Source organism: Panthera tigris, chromosome X, assembly GCF_018350195.1.
Source record: "Panthera tigris isolate Pti1 chromosome X, P.tigris_Pti1_mat1.1, whole genome shotgun sequence".
NCBI lineage: Eukaryota > Metazoa > Chordata > Mammalia > Carnivora > Felidae > Panthera > Panthera tigris.
The window spans coordinates 110,456,483-110,479,577 of NC_056677.1; the positions used below are offsets into that span (position 1 = coordinate 110,456,483).

The window sequence follows — 23,095 nt, forward strand, 5'->3', positions numbered from 1 at the left end:
GCCCCGTGTCTTGTCCGATTTAGCGGTTGTCCCGGAGTTTTCATTTTCCCACCAGGAGGAAGTGTTAACAACTAAATTGATATAAGCAAGCCAGATGGGTCTGTGGGACCACCACTGTTTAATTCCAGCTTCTGCCTTGGTCTCGTCTGCTGGCTTGTGCGAGGCCTGTACAGAGAAGCAAATTCTCACTTTGACACAGAGTTAAACGTAAACGGCAACCGATGATAACCTTTCTCCCTTTTTCTTTTTCTTTTAAATTCTTTTTCTTTTATTTATTTTGAGAGAGAGAGAGAGAGAGAGAAAGTGCAAGCGGGGGAGGGGTAGAGAGAGAGGGAGAGGGAGAGAATCCCAAGCAGGCACATGTTCAGCGCAGAGCCCAAAGCGGGGCTCAAACCCAAACTGTGACATCATGACCTGAGCTGAAGTTGGACGCTTAACCAGCCGGGCCACCCGGGCGCCCCCCTTCTCCCTCTTTCTAATCTTTTCCAAATACAACATAACCCTGTCAAGGACAGTGTGCTGGGTATTCACTGATAACAAAGCAAGTGCACTCAGATATTAGACAACCGACTCATTCTTGTCCCAGGCAGGGATGGGGAGGGGGGAGTATTCACCATTGTGCCCCTTGCTGGACACACACAGCAGGGTGTGCCGGCCAGCTGTGCCCATGCCAAAGCCTACGAGACACAGGAAGCTGCCAGGCCACGAGTTGGTAGGCCCGTGGATGTAGGAAATTACACCTTCACGTGTACATAAAATATGTTTAGGAAACGGAGGCTGAGGAGTCCTGCCGTACGAGTAGTCTGAATGGTCTTCGTACAATGGTTATGTCATTCGTTACGTGGTGCAAATCTACAACCCGTTATGTTTTTAAATTTTGCAATCCACCCTTTCAGCATGAGTTCAGAAACTAAAGTGCTTAGTTAATGTGCAATTAAATACCATATTTGTTACTCAAGAAAATTGATCATGAACGTGTAACACGAACAAAACACTTGTCCACGTTTATCACCTACATCGATGTCACTGACCCCTTGAAAACCAGAAGACATAAATCTGCAGAGACGGCGTCAGCATCTACCTCAAAAGTTTGTACTTATTTTAAGAAGACTGTGCTCAAAGATGAGGATTTCAGGGGATGCAGCTGCCAAGAGGGTATTTATCTATTGCTCTGTGAACGACTTGTTTTGATCCAATGACTTCTCTTCAAAATTCATTTGCTCGTTTTGATTTCAAGTTTCCTTGTACATGACAAAGAGTGAAGCAATAAATAGCTTTAAATGAGGAGCTCTGTTAGCAGAAGGACTTCACAGTTAGATGATGCCACTTATGTGATGTCATCTATATCATTAGATGCTTCAAATAGAAAATGAGTTGAATTAGGGTTCTCCAGAGAAAGAGAACTAATGGGACGGGTGTGTGTATGAGAGAGAGAGAGAAAGAAAGAGAGAGAGAGAGAGAGAGAGAGAGAGAGATTTATTTTAAGCAATTGGCTCACACGATTGTGGAGGCTTCTTCCCAAGTCCAAATTCTGGTGGGGTAGGCCAGCAGGCCGGACAACTCAGGGAGGAGTTGCTGTTCCAGTCCAAATGCAGTCTGCTGGCAGAATTCCTTCTCGATTAGGGTCAGCATTTGCTCTGTTCAGGCCTTCAAATGATTGCATGAGGCCCACCCACATCGTGGAAGGTAATCTGCTCTACTCATTTAAAATGATTTAAATGTTAATCTTCTCCAAAAACCACCTTCCCCGAAACTTCCAGAATAATGTTTGTCCAGCTATCTGGGCACCGTGGCCCAGCCAAGTTGACACATAAAATTAACCGTCACGTTAATAAATTCCAATACTTCTTCACTGTTGCATCCAGCTCATGGAATCAAAGCAAAGCTTACAGAAATTTATTCTGATGAGGGGGAAATATACAAGATTATTGAGAAAGCTACTGTAAATTCAGTTTAAACATTCAACATTTATGGGGCACCTGGGTGGCTCAGTTGGTTAAGCATCAGATTTCAGCTCAGGTCATGATCTCACGGTTCATGGGTTCAAGCCCTGCGTCGGGCTCTGTGCTGATAGCTCAGAGCCTGGAGCCCACTTTAGATTCTGTGTCTCCCTCTCTCTCTCTGACCCTTTCCCGCTCACACTCTGTGTGTGTGTCTCTCTCTCAAAAATAAATAAATAAATAAATAAAATAAACATCAAAAAAATAAAAAAAAAATTCAACATTTAGGGTGAGTATTTTGGTGGTGATTATTTTTTTCATAGAAATACAAATTTGGTGGAGAAAAAAAGACAAAATTATTTTGTCTCTATGAAAGTTTTATTTTCTGTAATAATGAGTAACAATTATTATTTTCTTGACTTCTTTTTTGCTTTCAAGACTATTATAATTTTATTTTATTTTTTATTTTTGAAGACAATTATAATTTTAAAATAACACATTTTGATTTTAAATATATTGTCCAAATTCAGCAAAATATTTCACATGTGAACCAGATTTTCACTTACCAAATAAAAGTATCCCATCTTACAAATGGCACTGTTTGCTGTTTTAAATTTTTCTTAAGTTTTTTTAATTCATTTTGAGAGAGAGATAGAGAGAGAGAGCACGGGCAGGGGAGGGACAGAGAGAGGGAGACAGGATCTGAAGCGGGCTCTGCACTGACAGCACAGGGCCCGATGTGGGGCGCGAACCCACAAACCGTGAGATCGTGACCTGAGATGAAGTCAGATGTGCTTGACCAACTGAGCCGCCCAGCTGTCCCCGCTGTTTAAAATTTTAAACACAAATAAAAGCTCCAAGTCGTCCTAGAATGACAGGAATGAAATGATAGTACTGTTTCTTTGTCTTTACAATCACCAGGCTATCACTGTTTAGTTCAAACCTCTGTGACAATACGGGGGTATGTGCTACCACGGGTGTTGCAGAAAGAAACTGCAAGCCACAAACAAACTGGAAGGGCTCTGAAGTGTTGGGACACCTAATTTAGACACAAATGTGGGTAGTCGAGTCCACATGTCAGGGGCCAAATGTATAACTAGAAGTGCTCTGAATTAACTCTTGGTGGAACGCAGTGTTTGGTAAAAGGATAAGTAATAAACATGTGCTGATATGAACTTCAAAGTCTATGTCCAAAGAAGTGCATTCGTATGTTTACCAAAAGATATGTAAAGATACATACAAAATGTTCATAGCAGCACTATTTGTAACAAACCAAACCTGGAAACTGCCCACATGCCCATCAACAGGAGAATGGATGTCTTAGAGACTAGAAGGATAAATAGAGTGAAGACTTGTTTAAGGCAAGTTTAAGGCACTTGTTGTGGAAAGGGGGGGGGGAATGGGGGGCAGAGAGAGAGGGAGACACCGAATCGGAAGCAGGCTCCAGGCTGTCCGCACAGAGCCTGACACTGGGCTCGAACTCACAAACCATGAGATCATGACCTGAGCCGTGACCTGAGCGAAAGTCCGATGGTTAATGGACTGAGCTACCCAGGTGCCCCTGAACTTTTTTTGGAGCAAGGGCTATGCTATGCACTCTTGCGTTATTTTGTTTAATCCTCGCCATGCCCTGTGATGGAGATATTAGCCTCATTTGACATATAAGGAAACTGAGGCACACTGAGGTCAAGGATTCTGCCCAAGGTATAAACTTGGGATTTAAACTCAGATCTTTCTCAATCCAAAGGTCATATGTACCTTTTCCATTATAGTCTGTTTTCTTTCCATGATAGATAGGGGAGGCAGAGAAACTTGGACAGTATGGTGTTCACACACTCATACATTCTAAAATTATAACTGCTACTATTTCTTGAGCACCTACTATGAGGCAAGTACCATGCTTGGTACTTTACATAAATTATTTTTACAATTCTCATAACCCTTCATAGCAAGAATTATTATTCTCAGTTTTTAGATGAAGAGACTGAGGCTCAGAGAAATTCAATGATTTGACCAGTTTCACAAATCTCTTACCATCACCTATCTCTCGGCAGCCTTAACAGGGGCCACCAACTGTGTGCCAGGCACTATGGTGGGTTCTGGAGTCCTACGAATGCTAGGAACGAACAACTGTTGTTTGCTTACCTGACCTATTTGAGAGTAGGGTAAGATTCCTGTCCCCAGTTCCATACAGGGACTTGTGGAGACAAAAATAAAGATCAGTAATAGTGACAGTTCCCATTTACTGATTATGCAACGTCCTAGGTACTGTACCACACACACACACACACACACACACAGGGATACCATGTCTAATTCTCACAACGATCCTGTTAATACCCTCATTTTACTGAGACGAAAAGAGAGGCTCAGTGAGTCTGATTTGCACAAGGTCACAGAGCAGCTAGGTGTCTCCCGTCCGATTTGCACCCTGACCTGCTGACTCTAGGGCTCTTGGTCTCAACTCTCACACCCAGTTAAAGATGTTTGGTAGAATTAGTAAAACGGAATCCGCAATGCAGTCCAGAGTCTTGGGAAGGGGGCGCCGGGCGACAGAAGCACGTGGTGACGGCAAGCCGAAAAGCCGGCGCCCAGTTTAGGGGCACTAGGAAGAAACCGGGCGGAGGCAGGTGCGAGGAGCCAGGAGCCCTCAGGCTGGGAGACCCAGGGAAAGCTGGACGGAGGCTGCGCACCAGGAGTCTCCGCTCCTTCCGGAGGAAAATTCCCACCTCCGGCGCGTGGAAACCCGCAGGCGCCGGCAGAGGCGCCCGGGCGGTCTGTGGGCGGAGCCTCGGGGGCGGGCGGGGCCGGTTTTGCCTTCGCTCCGGCGGCGGCGGCGGCGGCGGCGGCGGCCTAGAGTGCACGAGCGAGCGGCTCTTTCCGCTCTCCCGCGCGTCGCCGCCTTCTGCGGAGCCTCCGCCTCCTCCTCTGTGGCGCCTCCGGCTTCCTCCTCCTCCGGCTGCCCTCAGCGCGCGCGCCCATCGGCTCCGTTATGGCGACCCGCAGCCCCAGCGTCGTGGTGAGCGGCTCGGCCCGCGGCACCTGAGGCTCGCGGCCCGCAGTGCGGGCGCCGGCCGGTGTGGCCCGGGGAAGCCCGGAGGGGCGGGGGGGGGGGGGCGACCGCCGCGTCCCGGCTCGGGCTTTACGTCACACGGGGTGGCGTGGGGGATGCGTGGCGAGGTGCGGGGTGGGTGCCTCCGGACAGCCCGGGGGAGGGGGGCTGCGTGTGGCAGGGGAGGGTGGGGATGGCGCTTTGGCGGACTCGTGCGGCCGGGGAGGGCCCGCGGGCCAGTTCGGGAATGACCCGGCGCGCCGCGGGTGGGGGCTTTGTCCGGAGAGGCCCTTCTCTAAACCGGGGGTATGCCGCTGAGGTCCTCCGGGCCCCTGTAATAGAGGGCGCAGGCACGGGAGCGGCCACGTGGGAGGGCATGCGGGGACTGGTACTTGCACCTAGTTCCGCAAATGCCATAATGACCGTGCGAATGCGCATTGCCTGCTTGAACCCTCACAGCAGCCTTGGTAGCGGTAACCATGCCCGCGTTTTGACACACGAGGAAAATAGTGACACGGTATTAGGTAATTTTCTCTCGGCCCAGAGGGAGCTAGGCCTCGAATTCAGGTGTGCCTCGATCCGGATCCTACGTTCTTTGATGCTGCGGGGACAAAAAGTGCGAATCTGGTCCTTACCTTCAAGGACATTCGTACCATCACCAGCCTCTGTATCCTGTCTCCAACCTCATTGGTTCTTTTTGTTTCTGGAACAAGCCAAGCTGCACCCCCCCCCCCCCGCCTTTCCGATCATGCTTGCTAAAACGGCCAACACCCTTCCCAATAGTTACATGCCTCACTCTGCATCATCGTCATCATTATATTTTAGCAGTTACCTGATTACCTGTTGATTGTCTCTCCCACTAAAACAGAAGCTTTATAAGGTCAGGAATCGCCACCATAACCACAGCATATAGGACAGTGCCTGGCATGTAAGAAATTCTCAATAATGGTTTGTTGAGTGAATAAATAATTAACCACTTGAGCCCCCCGAAAGGAAGGATTCTATTGATATTGGGAATGATGGCTTAAGGTAAAGGGCAGAGTTCTTCGTGGAGTCTGGCCTGGAATCCTGCTTGCTTGGGCTGTTTACTAGCTGTGTGGCCTTGGGTAACTTCCCTTTTCTGGGCTTAAGTGTCCCTAATGTATAACTGAGGTACTAGCTACCCCTGGGTGTTACTGAAATATTGTAAGACTGTCTGCTTAAACAACCTTTCCGTGGTCCTTGACTGGGAATAGTAATAATAGCTATCATCGTGTTTACCTACATAGTCCTACTTACTCCTCGAAACAACTCTGTAACAATAGCATGATTATTACCATTTTACAGAGGAGGAACCTTTGGAGCCTCAGAGAAGTTAAGTAATTTTACTTCTTGCCATACCCACGTCACATAGTTGCAAAGAGAAACTCCGACTCGAGCCTAGGTCTCTCTCAAGAGTCCATGCCCTTAAGTGGTATGCTAATAGTAGGTACTCAAAAAATGGTGGGGGCTTTTGTGTTTACTCAGTTGCTGAGGAAGTTAGATGTTTTTAGCTTTGGGGTGTGATGCCTGCCCCAGCATACAGTGAGTTATTATTGCTAGAACTAGCTATTGTTAGTTTCATTTGAACGTTAAGATCTTCCTTGTGTTTTTGGTTTGCAAAGTACTGTTCTTTTTTTATTTCCTTGCCAAAAATTGCACGTTAGTAATAACAGGCACTCGTATAGTGTTTAGTATGTTCTGGTTTCTGTTCTAAACTCTTTACGTATATTAACTGATTTGATATTTTTAAATTTAAAAATAAATTTATGTGGCTCAGAGAGGTTAAGTAACTTATCCTAGATCACCCAGCAATGCTAGGATTTGAATCTGACTTATCTGGACCCAGAGTCTGCTCTTAACCTCCATTTTTTAATGTTTATTTTTGAGAGAGCAAGGGAGGGGCAGAGAGGGGGGAGACAGAATCCGAAGCAGGCTTCGCGCTGTCTGTGCAAAGCCCGACATGGGGCTCAAACCCAGGAACCGTCAGATCATGACCTGAGCCAAAGCCAGATGCTCAACTGACTGAGCCACCCAGGTGCTTTTTAACATCTCCATTTTAGAAAAAGATTTTATTATTTATTTTTGAGAGAGAGCGGGGAGAGGGGCAGAGAGAGAGGGAGAGAGGATCCCCAGCAGGTTCCACACTGACAGCACCGAGCCCAGTACGGGGCTCGAACTCACCAACCATGAGATCATAACCCAAGCCAAAACCAAGAATCAGATGCTTAACCGACTGGGCCACCCAGGTGCCCCCAAATATTTTAAGATTTTTTTTATTTTTGAGAGCGTGAGTGGGGGAGGAGCAGAGAAAGAGGGAGAAAGAGGATCGAAAGCAGGCTCTGCACTGATAGCAGCGAGCCCGACACGGGGCTCCATCCCACGAACCATAAGATCATGACCTGAGCCAAAGTTGGACACTCAACCAAGTGAGCCACTCACGTGTCCCATTTCCCCAAATGTTTTCGGGTTGGGCTTTTCCCAGAGCCATCCAGAACCTTCTTTGTGATCTTCTTTAGCCATTTTATGTCCGGTTCTTGTTATGGACTGAACGTTTGTATCTCCAGTAATAGCCAACAGGTACATATGTTGAAGCCCCAACTGCCCACTGTGTGGTATTTGGAGATGGGGCCCTTTGTGGAGTAGTTACGATTACTAATAAGGTCATGAGATTGGGGTCCTGGTCTTTTAAGAAAAGACACCAAAGAGCTCCCTTCCCCACCCTCCACTGTGCACATAGCTAGGAGAAAGCAGCTGCCTACAAACCTAGAGAGGAGGCCTCGGGATGAAACCTATTTTGCTGGCATCTTGATCTTGGACTTCCCAGCTTCCAGAACTGCAAGAGATAAATTATTGTTGTTTAAGCCACCCAGCTGGTGGGATTTTGCTAGGGCAGCTCCAGCAGACTAATACAGTTGTTTTAGAAGATGTCGGTAATCACCACATGCTTAGACATGCCACACCAAGTCACCAATAAAACAGATGTGGTTTACATTCATTTCGAGGTGCGACTTACATTCATAATCAACTATTGCCTGGTTGATTTAGAAAACTGTGCTAATTCAGTATTAGAGACATGCCAGTGTACTTGACTCTGTTTACAACCAGGCAACAGACTACTTGAAGCTCGGTAGGCTGTAGGGGGAGTCATTGGTGATGGGTTCCAGGTTTATCTTTAGTGCATGTATAACTGCTGTTGATAATCACAAATTTGTGGGCTGGTCAAATTAGATTCAAGTACAAATGACAAGCTTTATTGTGCTGTATAGTTGTATGTATGTCTTTTCTACTAGATTATGTATAAGCTCTGTGAGGGCTCTCAGTTTAAAATCATCTTTGTATGCTCCCTACAAAATTAACTGCACAGTGCCTTACCAAAGTGAATGCTAAATGCATTTTTATGTAATTTAATATATTGCAATCCCTTCCTGTCAAAGCAGCCACTGGATTGTTAACTAATCCAAATCAGATGAGGTTGATATCAGATATTAATATCAAATCAGACAAATAAGGGCTAATAAGATTAAAGGCCACCGAGTATATTTCTATCTAGCTCTTGTGGAGATTGGAGTTATTGGACCCATTTAATATGAAGTTTTGGTGTTTTGGATGATTAAGAACAAGTTCCTGGGGGCACCTGGATGGCTTAGTCAGTTGAGTGTCTGTCTGACTTGATTTTGGCTCAAGTCGTGATCTCAGGGTCGTGGGATTGAGCCCCCCATCAAGCTCCACACTGAGTGTGGAGCCTGCTTCAGATTCATTCTCTCTCTCTCTCTGTCTCTCTCTCTGTCTCTCTCTGTCTCTCTCTCTGTCTCTCTCTCTCTTTCTTTCTTTCTCTCTTTCCCTTTGCCCCTTTCCTTCCCTCTAAAATAAGTAAAATGAAAAAAAAAAGACCACATTCGTGTTCATTGAATTATATCTTATTTCTTATCATTGGTCCAGGTGCACGTGAGGCTTCTGAGAGTTTGAGTACTCTCTAAATTCCCAGCATGCTTCACCTATATCTTTTTCATAGCGGTTTAACACTGCCTTATGGTTATTCATATGCATGTCATGTCTTCTATACTGTAAGCTCTTTGAGGGTAGGTATGTCAAATTTATCTAATCCTGTCTAGTATGTACAACACAGTAGATTCTCAATAAATATTTGAGTATTAGTAATAATACAGGTTCTGGATAAGGTCCTCACCATTTTAAAATTAGTATTCTAATATTTGGTCATTATATATGGATTTGAAAGACTTGGACTTTTCATTACATGTAAAAATTGGGAAAAGTTGATGTTGGTGCCTTGTCATCATTTAAATAAATTGCTCCGTATTTAACTTTATATTTGAAATATCTACAAGTAGACATAATAGTATAACAGACCATCATATACCCATTGCCCAGTTCTGACAACAAACTATCTACCTATGGCCAATCATATATTTCTTAAATTAGGACCTCCATCAATATACCCCTTTTATTTATAGTTAATTTTAATAGAGTTGTGAATTCATGCCTAAAGTACCTCAAGTGATACAAGTTTTAAGATTTTTTTTTGTTTCTGCTTTTGGAAAGGGTTATATTTTAACATGTTTTTTATGCTTGAAAGCACAAATCAACCCTTTTTAAAAATGGTACTGTTTTTTTTTTTAATTTTAATTCCAGTATAATTAGTGTAGTGTGATATTAGTTTCAGGTGTATAATATAGTCATTCAACAGTTCTGTACATTACTCAGTACTCATCACAGTAAGTGTACTCTTAATCCCCATCACCTGTTTAACCCATCTCCCTCCTACCCGCCTCCCCTCTGGTAACCATCTGCTTGTTCTCTATAGTTAAGAGTCCCTTTCTTGGTTTGTCTTTTTTTCTCCTTTATTCGTTGTTTTTCTTAAATTCCACATATGAGTGAAATCATATGATATTTGTCTTTCTCTGACTGACTTATTTTACTTAGCATTATACTCTCTAGCTCCATCTGTGTTGTTGCAAATGGCAAGATTTCATTCTTTTTTTTATGGCTGAATAATAGTCCGTTGTATGTATATATATACATGTATATATATATATATATATATACACATATATATACACATATATATGTATATATATATGTATATATATATATATATATACATATATATACGTATACAGCATCTTTACACATCTGTGTGTGTGCATATATATATGCATATATATATATATATATATATATATATATATACACACTTTATGCATTCATCAATCGATGGGCACTTGGGCTGCTTCCATCATTTGGCTATTGTAAATAATACTGTAGTAAACATAGGGGTGCATGTATCCCTTTGAATTAATGTTTTGTTTTGTTGTTTGGTAAATACCCAGTAGTGTGATTCCTAGATCGTAGGGTAGTTCTATTTTTAACTTTCTGAGGTATCTGCATACTGTTTTCTACAGTGGCTGCATGAGTTTGCATTCCCACCAACAGTACAAGAGGGTTCCCCTTCCTCCATATCCTAGCCATCACCTGTTGTTTCTTGTGTTGTTGATTTTAGCCATTCTGACAGGTGTGAGGTGATATCTTACTGTAATTTTGATTTGCATTTCCCTGATGATGAGTAATGTTGAGCATCTTTTCAAATGTGTCTGTTGGCCATCTGTATGTCTTCTTTGGAGAAATGTCTGTTCATGTCTTCTCATTTTTTAGAAGTTTCTTTATTTTGAGAGAGAGCACAAGTAGGGGAGGGGCAGAGAGAGAATCCCAAGCAGGCTCTGCACTGTCAGTGCAGAGCCTGATGCAAGACTCGAACTCACAAACTGTGAGATCATGACCTGAGTTGGATACTTAACCAACTGAGCCACCCAGGGGCCCCTTCTGCTCATTTTTTAATTGGATTATTTGTCTTTTGGGTGTTATGTCAGTTCTTTATATATTTTGGATAGTGACCCTTTTTTGGATATGTCATTTGCAAATATCTTCTCCCATTCAGTAGACTGTCTTCTAGTTTTATTGATTGTCTCCTTTGCTGAACAGAAGCTTTTTATTTTGATAAACTTGAATAGTTTATCTTTATTTCCCTTGCCTCAAGGAGACCTATCTAGAAAGAAGTTGCTACCGCTGATGTCAGAAAAATTACTGCCTGTGCTCTCTTCTAGGATTTTTATGGTTTCAGGTCCCACATTTAGGTCTTTAATCCAATTTGAGTTTATTTTTGTGTATGGTGTAGGAAAGTAGTCCAGTTTCCTTCTTTTGCATGTGGCTGTCCAGTTTTCCTAACACCATTTTTTGAAGAGACTTTTTCCCATTGCATATTCTTTCCTGCTTTGTTGAAGATTAATTGACCATACAGTCGTGGGTTTGTTTCTGGGCTTTCTATCCTGTTCTATTGATCTATGTGTCTATTTTTGTGCCAGTATCATACTATTTTGATTACTACAACTTTGTAGTGTAACTTGAAATCTGGAATTATAATACTTCCAAACTTTGCTTTTCTTTTTCAAGATTTTTTTTTGGCTATTCAGGGTCTTTTGTGGTTCCATATGAATTTTAGGATTATTTGCTCTAGTTCTGTGAAAAATGCTGTTGGTATTTTGATAGAGATTGCATTAAACATGTAGGTTGCTTTGGGTAGTATGGACATTTTAACAATATCTGTTCTTCCAATCCATGAGCATGGAATATCTTTCCATTTGTTCATGTTGTCTTCAATTTCTTTCATCAGTGTTTTATGGTTTTCAGAGTACAGATCTTTTCACCTCCTTGGTTAAATTTACTCCTGAGTGTTTTATTATTTTTGGTGCAGTTGTAAATGGGATTGCTTTCTTAGTGTCTCTTTCTGTTACTTCATCATTAGTGTATAAAAATGCAATGGATTTCTCTACATTGATTTTGTATCCTGCGACCTTACTGAAGTTCTAGTTGTTTTTCCAGTAGAGTCTTTAGGGTTTTCTATATATAGTATCATGTCATCTCCAAATAGTGTAAGTTTTACTTCTTCCTTACCAATTTGAATCCTTTTATTCCGTTTTTATTGTCTGATTGCTGTGGCTAGGACTTCCAGTACTATGTTGAATAAAAGTGGTGAGAGTGGACATCCTTGTCTTTTTCCTGACCTTAGGGGAAAGGCTCTCAGTTTTTCACCATGAGTATGATTTTAGCTGTGGGTTTTTTTTTAATGTTTATTTATTTTTGAGAAAGAGAGCGAGCGCGCACGAGCGTGAGCAGGGGAGGGGCAGAGAGAGAGGGAGACACAGAATCTGAATCAGGCTCCAGGCTCTGAGCTGTCAGCACAGAGTCCGACACGGGACTCGAACTCAGAAACGGTGAGATCATGACCTGAGCTGAAGTCAGATGCTTAACCAACTGAGCCACCAAGGCATCCCAGCTGTGGGTTTTTCATATATGGCATTTATTATGTTGATGTATGTTCCCTCTAAAACTACTTTGTTGACAGTTTTATCAAGAATGGATGTTGTACTTTGTCATATGCTTTTTCTGCATCTATTGAAATGATCATATGGTTTTTATCCTTTTTCTTACTAATGTGATGTATTACATTGATTTGCAAATATTGAACCACCCTTGCATCCCAGAAATCAGTCCCACTTGATCGTGGTGAATGATTTTTTTAATGTATTGTTGGGTTTGGTTTGCTAATATTTTGTTGAGGATTTTTCCATCTGTGTTCATCAGAGATATTGGCCTGTAGTTCTCTTTTTTTGTAGTGTCTTTATCTGGTTTTGGTATCAGGGTAATGCAGACCTCATGGAAGCAATTTGGGTTTTCTTCTTTCCTCTTCTGTTTTTTGGAATAGTTTGAGAAAAATGGGTATTAATTCTTCTTTACGTGTTTGATAGAATTTATCTGTGAAGGCGTCTGGTCCTGAACTTCTGTTTGTTGGGAGTTTTTTGATTAGTGATTCAATTTCATTGCTGGTAATTGGTCTCTTCAAATTTTCTATTTCCTGATTCAGTTTTAGGAGGTTATATGTTGCTAGAAATGTATCCATTTCTTCTAGGATGTCCAGTTTGTTGGCATGTAATTTTTTGTAATATTCTCATATAATCACAAATCAACCTTTTGACATTAAATGTGATTTATAAATCTAATAGTATTGATTGAAAATAGAAACTTTTGAATTAGAAATTAATTTGGTATTTTGACAGAGGTAGAATTCCTATTTTGGTGTGCATCCCAGCTGTTCTGTCTATATTAGACTGCATGTCTAGGATGAACTCTGGGCAGAATTCACATTGGCTTTGATTGAAACAAATCAGACTCATGAAGTTCTTAGGCTGCCTGCAAAACCTATAGCCAGGCACTGAGCCATTTTCACAGAAGCCATAGATAGGCTTTATAAATGTTGCATGTTTCAAAGAGTCTGGGTGGGTCCTGGTTTATGCTTGTGTGGAGCAGTGAGTAAGTTGGTAGAAGTGGTGAGTAACCTTCAGGGAAGCCAGTTTGGTTTTCTGGATCTTCTTAGTGTTAAAGCAGTATGAAGTGGTACATTTTCATTCTTGTCAGGTAATAGCAGATATATTCTGAGCCAGACTTGAATGTTTATCCTCTCATCTTGTAGGATCTAGCAAGGTCTGTCTTTTCCCAAAACTTGAACTGAGTTTCAGTTTATAAAATTTAGAAAAGTAATATTTGCTTGTTAGAAAGTCTTTTAGAAATATTCCTATAGGGGACACAAATGTCCCATTTCCATTCTTTTTGTAGTGAAAGTGTTCTGAAATACACATGATGTGAATGTTTAGCAGGCACATTAGTACTTTATGCCAGATCTTAAGATCTGGCATCATCTTTTTTCCCCAAGAATATAATTTTTCTTGCTGTGTATGAAAGTAACATGTGTTGGTTTAAAAACAAGTCAGTACTGACTTCCTACCACCCTCAAACTGGCTGCCGAGCGAGTGCCTGGGCACTCCATGCCACAGGGCCATGCCCGTGTTCATGTCCTGGTCTACCTACCTGAATCACTGCCAGCTTCCTGGCCGTGTGCATAGGTGCAAATGGTGTGAAGGTAACACCAGCTGGATAAAACAATACCTAAAATTCCACCCAAGTCAGGAGAACTCAAAACTGACCTTTTGGGACAGAAAAAGTAACACGAACCTCAGATTTTTCAGAATATAATTATGAATTCTGTGAATAATATTATAAATCTTAAGTATGTATTTTTAAAATTTATTGAAAGCCTAGCTACCTGTCCTTAAGCATCTAACATAGTGCTGACGGAAAGGTGTTCAATAGATGTTGGCTGATACTTTGAGATTTAATTATGGTTTGACCAGTATTTCTTGAAAACTGCCAAAGCTCTTATCATCATCTTCTTGAATGTGATTTGGAAGATATTTAGTCTTGAATATCATGTGAAGTAGAGTATTATAACTGGTTTATTTCTTTGAATTTTAAATATAATGGTGAGTAGAAATTATAAATCACCTATGATTAAAAAAAAAAGTGAAATTGACAATGAAAAAAAAGGCCAGGTCAATATTAAAGTGTGCAACTCAGCGAGTTCCCCCTTCTTGTAGTTGACCACTGTTTGGTATATTCCTTCATGCTCACCCTTTCTTCCTTCTTCCACTCCTTCCTTTCCTCCTTTGTTCCCTCCCCCTTCCCCTCCTCACTTCTTTTTTATTTTTTGGGATTACAATTTTTGTTTGTAGATTTTACTTTCATACATCTTTCAGAATTCCTGTACTTTTTATATGTGTGTAAAAAAACACATAATGCCACAAATAATTTAAAAGAAAGACTACTGAATTTTTTTAAAAAGCAGTATATACTCAATGAAGGAAATTTGCAATATATAGTATAAAGAACTAAGTAAAATCACTATAACTCTCTTCCCCGAGATAATAGCTGTTATGATTTTATTATATTTTTTCTGTATGTATAGGTACATGTATAATATTTATAAAACTATAATCATAGTACATTTTACCACCACAGGTACCACATCATCGGTTTTATTCAATAGTTTGTATGCCAGCTATTGGGCATACAAAGACAGCCAAATATGGTTCTACTCAAGCAATCGTGGAGTATCTGCTAGGAAGGCACCTCATGGATTGATTATAACAATCTCAGACTTCTAAGAGTTTGGGTTTTTAAGAAATCACTTAGCTTTCTTGGTGATTTTTTTTTTCCCCTACTCTGAGGTGAGAGAGGCTGTTTGTATTTGGGGTAGGAAACAACAGCTTTTGTTCTGTGTGATTTTTTAACTTGTTAGACTACAGTGTATGAAAATTTTTTTCTACAGTGTTACTAAAATCGTTTTTACTAAAATTTCAAACATACTCAAAAGTGGAGAGAATAGTATACTGAATCCCCATATGCTCATCAGCCGTGTTTAAAATGTTAGCAAGATTTTGCTACATTTGTCTTAACTCTTTAAAGTTTTTCGTTTCGTTAGCTCTTTGCGGAGCTAAAGGAAATTTCATACATGTCATTTTACTGATACAATCTTAACTATTCATCTCTAAAGCATACAGTTCATTTCTTATATAACTATAATTCATTGTCATACCTACAAAGTTACAGAAAATTCTTGATGTCTCATACCTAAATTTCTCTTGTTTTTTGTTTTTATTTTTATTAAAAAAAATTTTTTTTTACATTTATTTATTTTTGAGAAACAGAGTGAGACAAAACATGAGCGGGGGAGGGGCAGAGAGAAGGAGACACAGAATCCGAAGCCGGCTCCAGCCTCTGAGCATGCGGTCAGCACAGAGCCTGATGCATGGCTTGAACCCACGAACTGTGAGATCATGACCTGAGCCGAAGTCAGACACCCAACCGACTGAGCCACCCAGGCGCCCCTAAATTTCTCTCATAGGCTAAGGTTTTTTAACATCTAAATTCAGTCGTGTAATGCTGTCACTGAAACAGTCATATTTCTTTTTCAGATTAGTGATGATGAACCAGGTTATGACCTAGATTTATTCTGTATACCTCATCATTACGCTGAGGATTTGGAAAAGGTGTTTATTCCTCATGGACTAATTATGGACAGGTTAGTAAGATCTTAAATTGAAGTTTTTGGTTTTTTTCTTAATTTCTATTTCTGTTTTTTCTTAATTTTCTATTAATTTCAAGTGTCAGCAACTGTTTTAAGGCATTGATGTTTGAACATAAACTAGGCCAGCTTGTCGAATAATAGAGGTTTTCTGTTTTAGGGCCCTCTTTACAAAAAAGTTGGGGGGAGAGCTAATTACCCAGTGTAAGTCATGGTATACTAGGAATCTGTAGGGAGTAGAATAAAGTAAACATTGAAGGGACATTGGAGGAATGAACTCTAGTAACAGTCTTTGATTGCTCAGCCTTGAACAGGATAATGGGCTGGGGCTAAATCACAGGAGGGGAAGGTAATGTTTTGACTATTATGCATGTCTAGCTTGAAAAGTTCCCCTTAAATGAATTGCAGTGAGAGACCTTACTTGGTATTTAAATGCTTGCCTTGTGTGGCTATTTTGTTTTTGACTTTAAGGTTATAGTATCAATATATAGCTGTTGTAAAATATTCTAAGGATTGAGGCTTTAAATGAGTAGAGCTCTTCCTCTCAGCCTCCTGCATAGTCCTTCGTACACACTGGCTATGCACATATGCTGTATGCAAATATATGTACAGTAACTCTTGAACAATGTGGGGGTTAGGGATGCCACCATCTGCGCAGTCAAAATCTGTGTATCACTTCTGACTCCGCTTAAAACTTAACTATTAATAGCCTACTGTTGACCAGAAGTCTCATTGATAACATATAGTTGATGAACACATATTTTGTATATGTGTTATATACTGTATTCTTACAATAAAGTAAGCTGGAGAAATATGTCATTAATAAAATCATAAGGAAGAGAAAATATATTTATAGTGTGATATTTATAACAAAATCCATGCGTAAGTGGACTTGTGTGTGCAGTTCAAACCTGTGTTGTCCAAGAGTCAACTGCGTATATTTTAACACATAGGCATGTACTATCATACAGGTCTGAAGTGTATTGGAGATGTTTTCATATTAGTATATTTAGAGCTTTCTCCTATATTTTGAAGGTGGTACTGTCATACAGGTCTGAAATTTATCGGGCACTGTTTCATACTAGTATGGTTAGAGCTATCCTATATTTTGAAGGTTGCATAACATTCCATTTTCTGATTGTACCATAACTGATCTAAGCAGTCCTTTATTGACGGACATGCAAGATATCACCATTATTTTACAGACCATACTAGAAGGGAACATCCTCTTATACACATTTGGTCACTTGCTTCAGCTTTATCCATGGGGAAGATCTGGGTCAAGGGGAAGGTATTTATTGAATGCTTCTGATACCGCCAGATTATGCTCCAAAACGTTGTTTTAATTTATACTCACAGTGGTATACGACAGTGCTCTTTTTCGCAGTCTCTTACAATATTGCCTATTATCAGGGAAATCTCATTTAATCAGAATTTGCCATTCTGATAGGTGACAATGGTATTTTAATTTGCATTTTAAATATTTATTTTTTTAATGTTTATTTATTTATTTTGAGAGAGAGAGCAAGTGGGGGAGAAGCAGAGAGAGAGGGAGAGAGAATCCCAAGCAGGCTCTGCGATGTCAGCTCAGAGCCTGATGCGGGGGTCGAACCCATGAACCGTGAGATCATGACCTGAGCTGAGACCAAGAGTCAGACTCTTAATCGGCTGAGCCACGCAGGCGCCCCTTAAATATTTATGATAGATGTTACAGTATACCTGTATTTTGAAGTTTATCTTTACTTTATGAAGCAAGGGTATACTTCATGGGGGGGCAAAGGATGTGTTTGGTGGAAGTTTAATGCCTAAAGGGGATGTTTGGTATAAAGCTAAATATATTTCTATTATATTGTAAATTAATTTCTATTAAATTCCTGATACTTCTCTAGGACCGAGCGTCTTGCCCGAGACGTGTTGAAGGAGATGGGTGGCCATCACATCGTAGCCCTCTGTGTGCTCAAGGGGGGCTATAAATTCTTTGCTGACCTGCTGGATTATATCAAAGCACTGAACAGAAATAGTGATGGATCCATTCCTATGACTGTAGATTTCATCAGACTGAAGAGCTACTGTGTAAGTATACTTAATATATGCTTATAAAAACCTTGGTAACTGTACGTTTTTCTGTGTGTGTTTGAAAGTCTACAAACCATACTTACATGTTCATTGCACTTGGTTACAGTGACATTTTCTAATCTATTCACTACTACTTTGTATACAAGTGAATATTGTCTTTTTCAAACTAATCACCTTAGACTAGTCACTTTTTTTTAAAGGATTTTTGATCTGGTTTTGTTTTTCTGGTTTTTTAAAGACCACTTTTGGGAGTTGCTGTTGGGACCTGGAGTTACATTTTTGACTATACTTAGTGTTGGCAGATCTCTTCTCTTCTCTGGAGCTAGATTGGTTTTCCAGGGAGTTGAAAGTCAGTTTGCAGCTGATAAATAAGGTGGGCCAACAGTTGTTTCCTAGAAAGCACATGTGGAGTGAAAGCACCGGCCCACTGAAGAAACCACTTTGGATTCAGTTACTCTGCCGGTGTCACGGGATCTCAAATGTCTGAGAATATTGACACAATAACCATTATTGACACTGTCAGATGAGCCAGAGTCCGTGTGATCTTTACATGTGAATTTCATCCTCCATAATTTCTTTGAGCATGTGAATGTGTGATTTTTATTAGTTCATAGTGTTGTTTGTGTCTGGTTGCCTGTGGGCGCTGTAGTTCCTGCGGGTTTACTATTTTCCTTACAAGTGGGGTTTCTCCTAGCTTCTTCAAAGATTAGAATAAATGTCTGGTCTTTGTTGTTTCATGAATCTGTATTGTGCATCTTTGTAGAAACTAGCCTTATGTTTATATTTTCATTGAGAATAAAGCTACTTACATTTAACTTTCAACCTTCATTCTCCCAGTTAATCATCTATTTGACCCAAGTTTTTTGACCTTTTCCACATTTTCATCAGTCCTGTGGGTGATTGGAGAACGATTTAAGACGTTTTCCCTATCCCCCGAAAACCCTTTGTGCTCATACACCATGGCATTCCTTCATAACTACAAGCTCCTTTTAATTTGTCAAAGTCTTGCATGAATTAAAGAATTGCTTAAATGAAGAGTTTGGATTTCACTCTAACAGAAGTTAGTTACAGTTAGTTAGCTGGTTTACACTAAGATTGGAATCTAGTCAGTGTAATTGCTGGCAGTAGCTACCCAGCCTTTAATTGATTGTTGGCTTAGAGTCAAAACAGGTACTTCTGGTCCATGGTATGATTTCGCTTTTGATCTTCTGGAGTCCCCCTGCCCCCGCTCCACACACATATACATAAAAATCAGTCTTATTTCTTTATGCCTTAAATTTAATTTCTTTCAGGATTTGCATAGAATGCTTTTTCTTTGAAAACTTGTGAAAAAAATGAGGGGAACTTAATATTTTCTTCTTTAAAGTATTTTATAGTTATAAGAACAGTATAAAGCCATGGAAATACTTTGACAGTTTAATTCCATTTTCTCCTTTCAGGTTTTTTTTCCTATTAGTTTTAAATCTTAGTGGATTATTAAGCTTAAGCCCTGAGCTGATAAAAAGAATGAGATCTTAGGGGCACCTGGGTGGCTCAGTCGGTTAAGCGGCCAACTATTATTTGGGCTCAGGTCATGACCACATGGTTCATGGGAGATGCAGCCCCTCATTGAGCTCTGGGCTGAAGTGCAGAGCCTGACTGGGGTTCGTTCTGTCTCTCTCTCTCTCTCTCTCTCTCTCTCTCTCTCTCTGCCCCTCCCCTGCTTACATGCACACTCTCTCGCTCTCAAAATAAATAAACATTTAAAAAATCACATATTAAAAAAAAGAATGAAGTCTTAAGCATAAGCAAAGCAAGTTTTTAGGTTAGTTTTTACATAGAGAAAAATCATATCTGTTCTATGTGAAATTCTGTGTAAATTTACTACTAAACAACAAAAAATTAAACCCATATACTTACTGTTGATTTGAAGTAACATTTCTGCCCTATTTAATAATTCATCAGCTTGTCATGGAAGATCTTCACACGTACATATTAAAAATCATGCAGCTTAACTTGATAAAATCCTGAGATGGAAATTTAGAATTGTTGCAGTGTCAGTAACATTGATGTTAGTGTAGTTTTACATGCTGATCTTGACCAATTTGAAACAGTGAATTAAACCTTAACTGATCTGTACTAATCCTAAAGTAATGCTCCATGAACTGTTAAATGTTTCTGGAATATGTAAAGAGCAGTAACAGTAACAGCACACTGCATCTAGTTTTCCTCCAAAATAAAAATTGCCTTTTTTTGATTAAAGAATACATGTTTATTACGAAAAAGCATACAATTACAGGAAGTAAAGAAATGAAGAAATGAAGTTACCCTGACTTCCACTACCACTTTTATTTCTAATATGTTATTTTTTATTTAAAATTTTTTAAAAATGTTCATTTATTTTGAGAGAGCGAGAGAGTGCATGCAAGCGGGGAGGGGGCAGAGAGAGAGGGAGACAGAGAATCCCAAGCAGGCTCCCCACTGACAGCACAGAGCCCGATGCGGGGCTTGAACCCGCGAACTGTGAGGTCATGACCTGAGCCGAAATCAAGAGTCGGATGCTTAACTGACTGAGCTACCCAGGTGCCCCTATTTCTCACATTTAAAAGAATTTTCTCTCTGACTATACGTGCATACATATCCGAGTTTACACGTAGTCTTTTTTTTTTAAACATCACAAACAATAAGATCTTTTGTCACCATCAGATGTCTTAATTTTAAAAATTCTTGGATTGGCGACTCGTATCCATCAGCTCGTTCAACTTTAGCGCCAGCCTCACCCCCAGTAGCTTTTCAGAAGCTTAACCATGAAGCTCCATGAGCTTTCCCGATTCAAACTTAGGCTTCTTCAGCATTTTCACTTTTCTAACGAAGACATCCTGGAATGGATAAATAGACCGACAGGCCTTTTCTGTGTGTTTTCCAGTGCTGTCTGGAATCAATTTGTTGACGACTTCTTTCAAGTCACTTGTCTGCACCTCTCGGGTCATGATCTCCATCATCTTTTTCTGAATTGGGTGGACCTGTTGGTGCTGAGCGTGAGAGGTCTTCTGAATCTGATTGTTGCATTTGTTAGTAAAACCAACACAAAATAGATGAAGCCAGTAACCATTGCTAGTCTTGGCGTCAACATGAGATTCAGTCCTGGTCTGCCATTTTTTGACCATGGAGCACATTTTGTCATGGGTAAGATCTGTGCCGTGGAAATTAGGCAATTTTTGCCCTGGAAATCTTCAGTAATTAGCTTGCATTTTCTAAATGCAACTTCATCATTCTGCAGATAAGTAAGGGTCACTTCAAAAATACAACCCTTGAGGCCATCATATGCGATTTTGGTTCCTTGAGTTCTTGTGACTAGTGTTTTTCCAATATTTGTTATATTGAACATAGCTGGTGCTTTCATATCATACCAGTCTTTCCTAGAAAATGGATCAACAACTTTCTTCTTGGCTCCCTTTTTGCCGACTTTTGTAAGGCACTTTTCTTGCCAGCCGCCATGGCACTGCTCAGGGAGCCAAAAGGGCGTAGTTTACATACTCTTAGAGTAGCTAGGTAGGATTTTATTTGCTTAGTGCCTCGATGGGAAATTGCCTGGGGATTCCAAATACCATATTTCATTAAATGTAAGGTGTCACTGATGTTAACGTACCCCTGTTTTTTGTACCACTACAAAAGAAGACACTGTCAGTTATATTGTAAGTTGCCATCAGTTGTAATACATCAATTTCAAGGGTATTAAAATGTGAGTGTGCAGCTTAGAACAATGAAATGTAGTACTGTATATTCAAAGACCTTTTCTATCCTTAAGCCTCTGTGATAATTCAGAAGAATGGAATAATTGATAAGTATGCAAATGTGTTTTCTTATAAGTTTAATTTCATAGTAATTTTTTAAATAATTTTTTTCATCATAAAAATATGAAGCCTCTGGGTGGCTCAGTCAGTTAAGTGTCCGACTTCGGCTCAGGTCATGATCTCGTGGTTCATGAGTTCGAGCCCCGCATCGGGCTCTGTGCTGACAGCTCGCAGCCTGGAGCCTGCTTCCGATTCTGTGTCTCCCTCTCTCTCTGACCCTCCCCCCATTCATGCTCTGTTTCTCTCTGTCTCAAAAATAAACAAACGTTAAAAAAAATTAAAAAAAAAAGATGAAGCCTCAGGGGGAAAAATTGTCAGGTAAATTTTTTGTGGTAATATTTTTGTATGGGTCTTAAACAAAGGGAAAATTAACCTGATTTATCGTGTCCGGACAAAGTGGCTTACGTTAAAATGAAATTGTTCTTACGATTTGAAATCTTGGAGAAAATTTTTTGAGTTCTGAATTATTATCTCCATGTACACTTGAGAACAGGGAGGTGCAGGGGGATGAAATGACTTGCCCAAGATCATACAGGTTTTTTGAATTGAACCCACACCTTTAATTGTGCAGAACTGAGTCTCGTTTGGGAAAACTTGTAACTGACTTGAATCCTCTGATATGGCTTCCTTTTATTTCTTCATTTTCTACCAGTCAGAAGTTTTGTATGCAAACAAGTTATCTCGCCAGTTGTGAGATTTCTTTTCGTCAGTTGCAGTCAAGGTGTGTAAAGCTATAACTTTCAGTCTTGATCTTGGAAGTCGCTTGGTTAGTAGCTTGATTAAGCTGTTTAATGTATCAAAGATGCAAATTACCTTGTAATTTGTAAGAGGGTGGCTATTTGAACTTGTTAACGAAAAATGTGGAAAATATTGGAGTAGTTTCTTAAAGTGCCTCTTATGGGAAGAGGTCAGTAGCTTTCAGTCTGACCTTTTCCTTTATTTAGTCGATTGCTTTCAGGTCTGCTTTTTTTTTTTCTTTTTTTAATCTTTTGGCTTTTTAAAAAATCTTCTATAAATCTAATATCTATCTATCTGTCTATAAAGCAAGTGGAGCGATTTCTATTTCCTGCTTATTCATTTAAGACCATAGACATGTATGGGGGAAAGAATTTGTTCAGTATAAATTGGCAGGAAAGGGGATGTGTACTATCTGTGGTATAAGCAACTACCAGAACTGTATCAA

The 23,095-nt window shown here is 40.2% G+C and overlaps 1 protein-coding gene and 1 pseudogene across 2 annotated transcripts in view; one reads left to right on the forward strand and one right to left on the reverse strand.

The window, feature by feature from the left end:
- The window catches only part of HPRT1 (hypoxanthine phosphoribosyltransferase 1), a 51,303-nt gene that overhangs the window by 11,482 nt on the left and 16,726 nt on the right, over positions 1–23,095 (forward strand). Inside the window, exons 1-3 of one of the 2 annotated variants that reach the window (XM_042973725.1) lie at positions 4,751–4,959; positions 15,894–16,000; positions 17,893–18,076. In XM_042973725.1, coding sequence (XP_042829659.1) covers positions 4,933–4,959; positions 15,894–16,000; positions 17,893–18,076 — 318 coding nt within the window. In that variant the 5' untranslated portion in view covers positions 4,751–4,932. Of the gene's footprint in view, positions 1–4,750; positions 4,960–15,893; positions 16,001–17,892; positions 18,077–23,095 lie in introns of those variants that run through there. The other variant, XM_042973726.1, reaches the window with a different exon arrangement.
- On the reverse strand, positions 20,701–21,692 carry LOC102968800 (annotated as a pseudogene).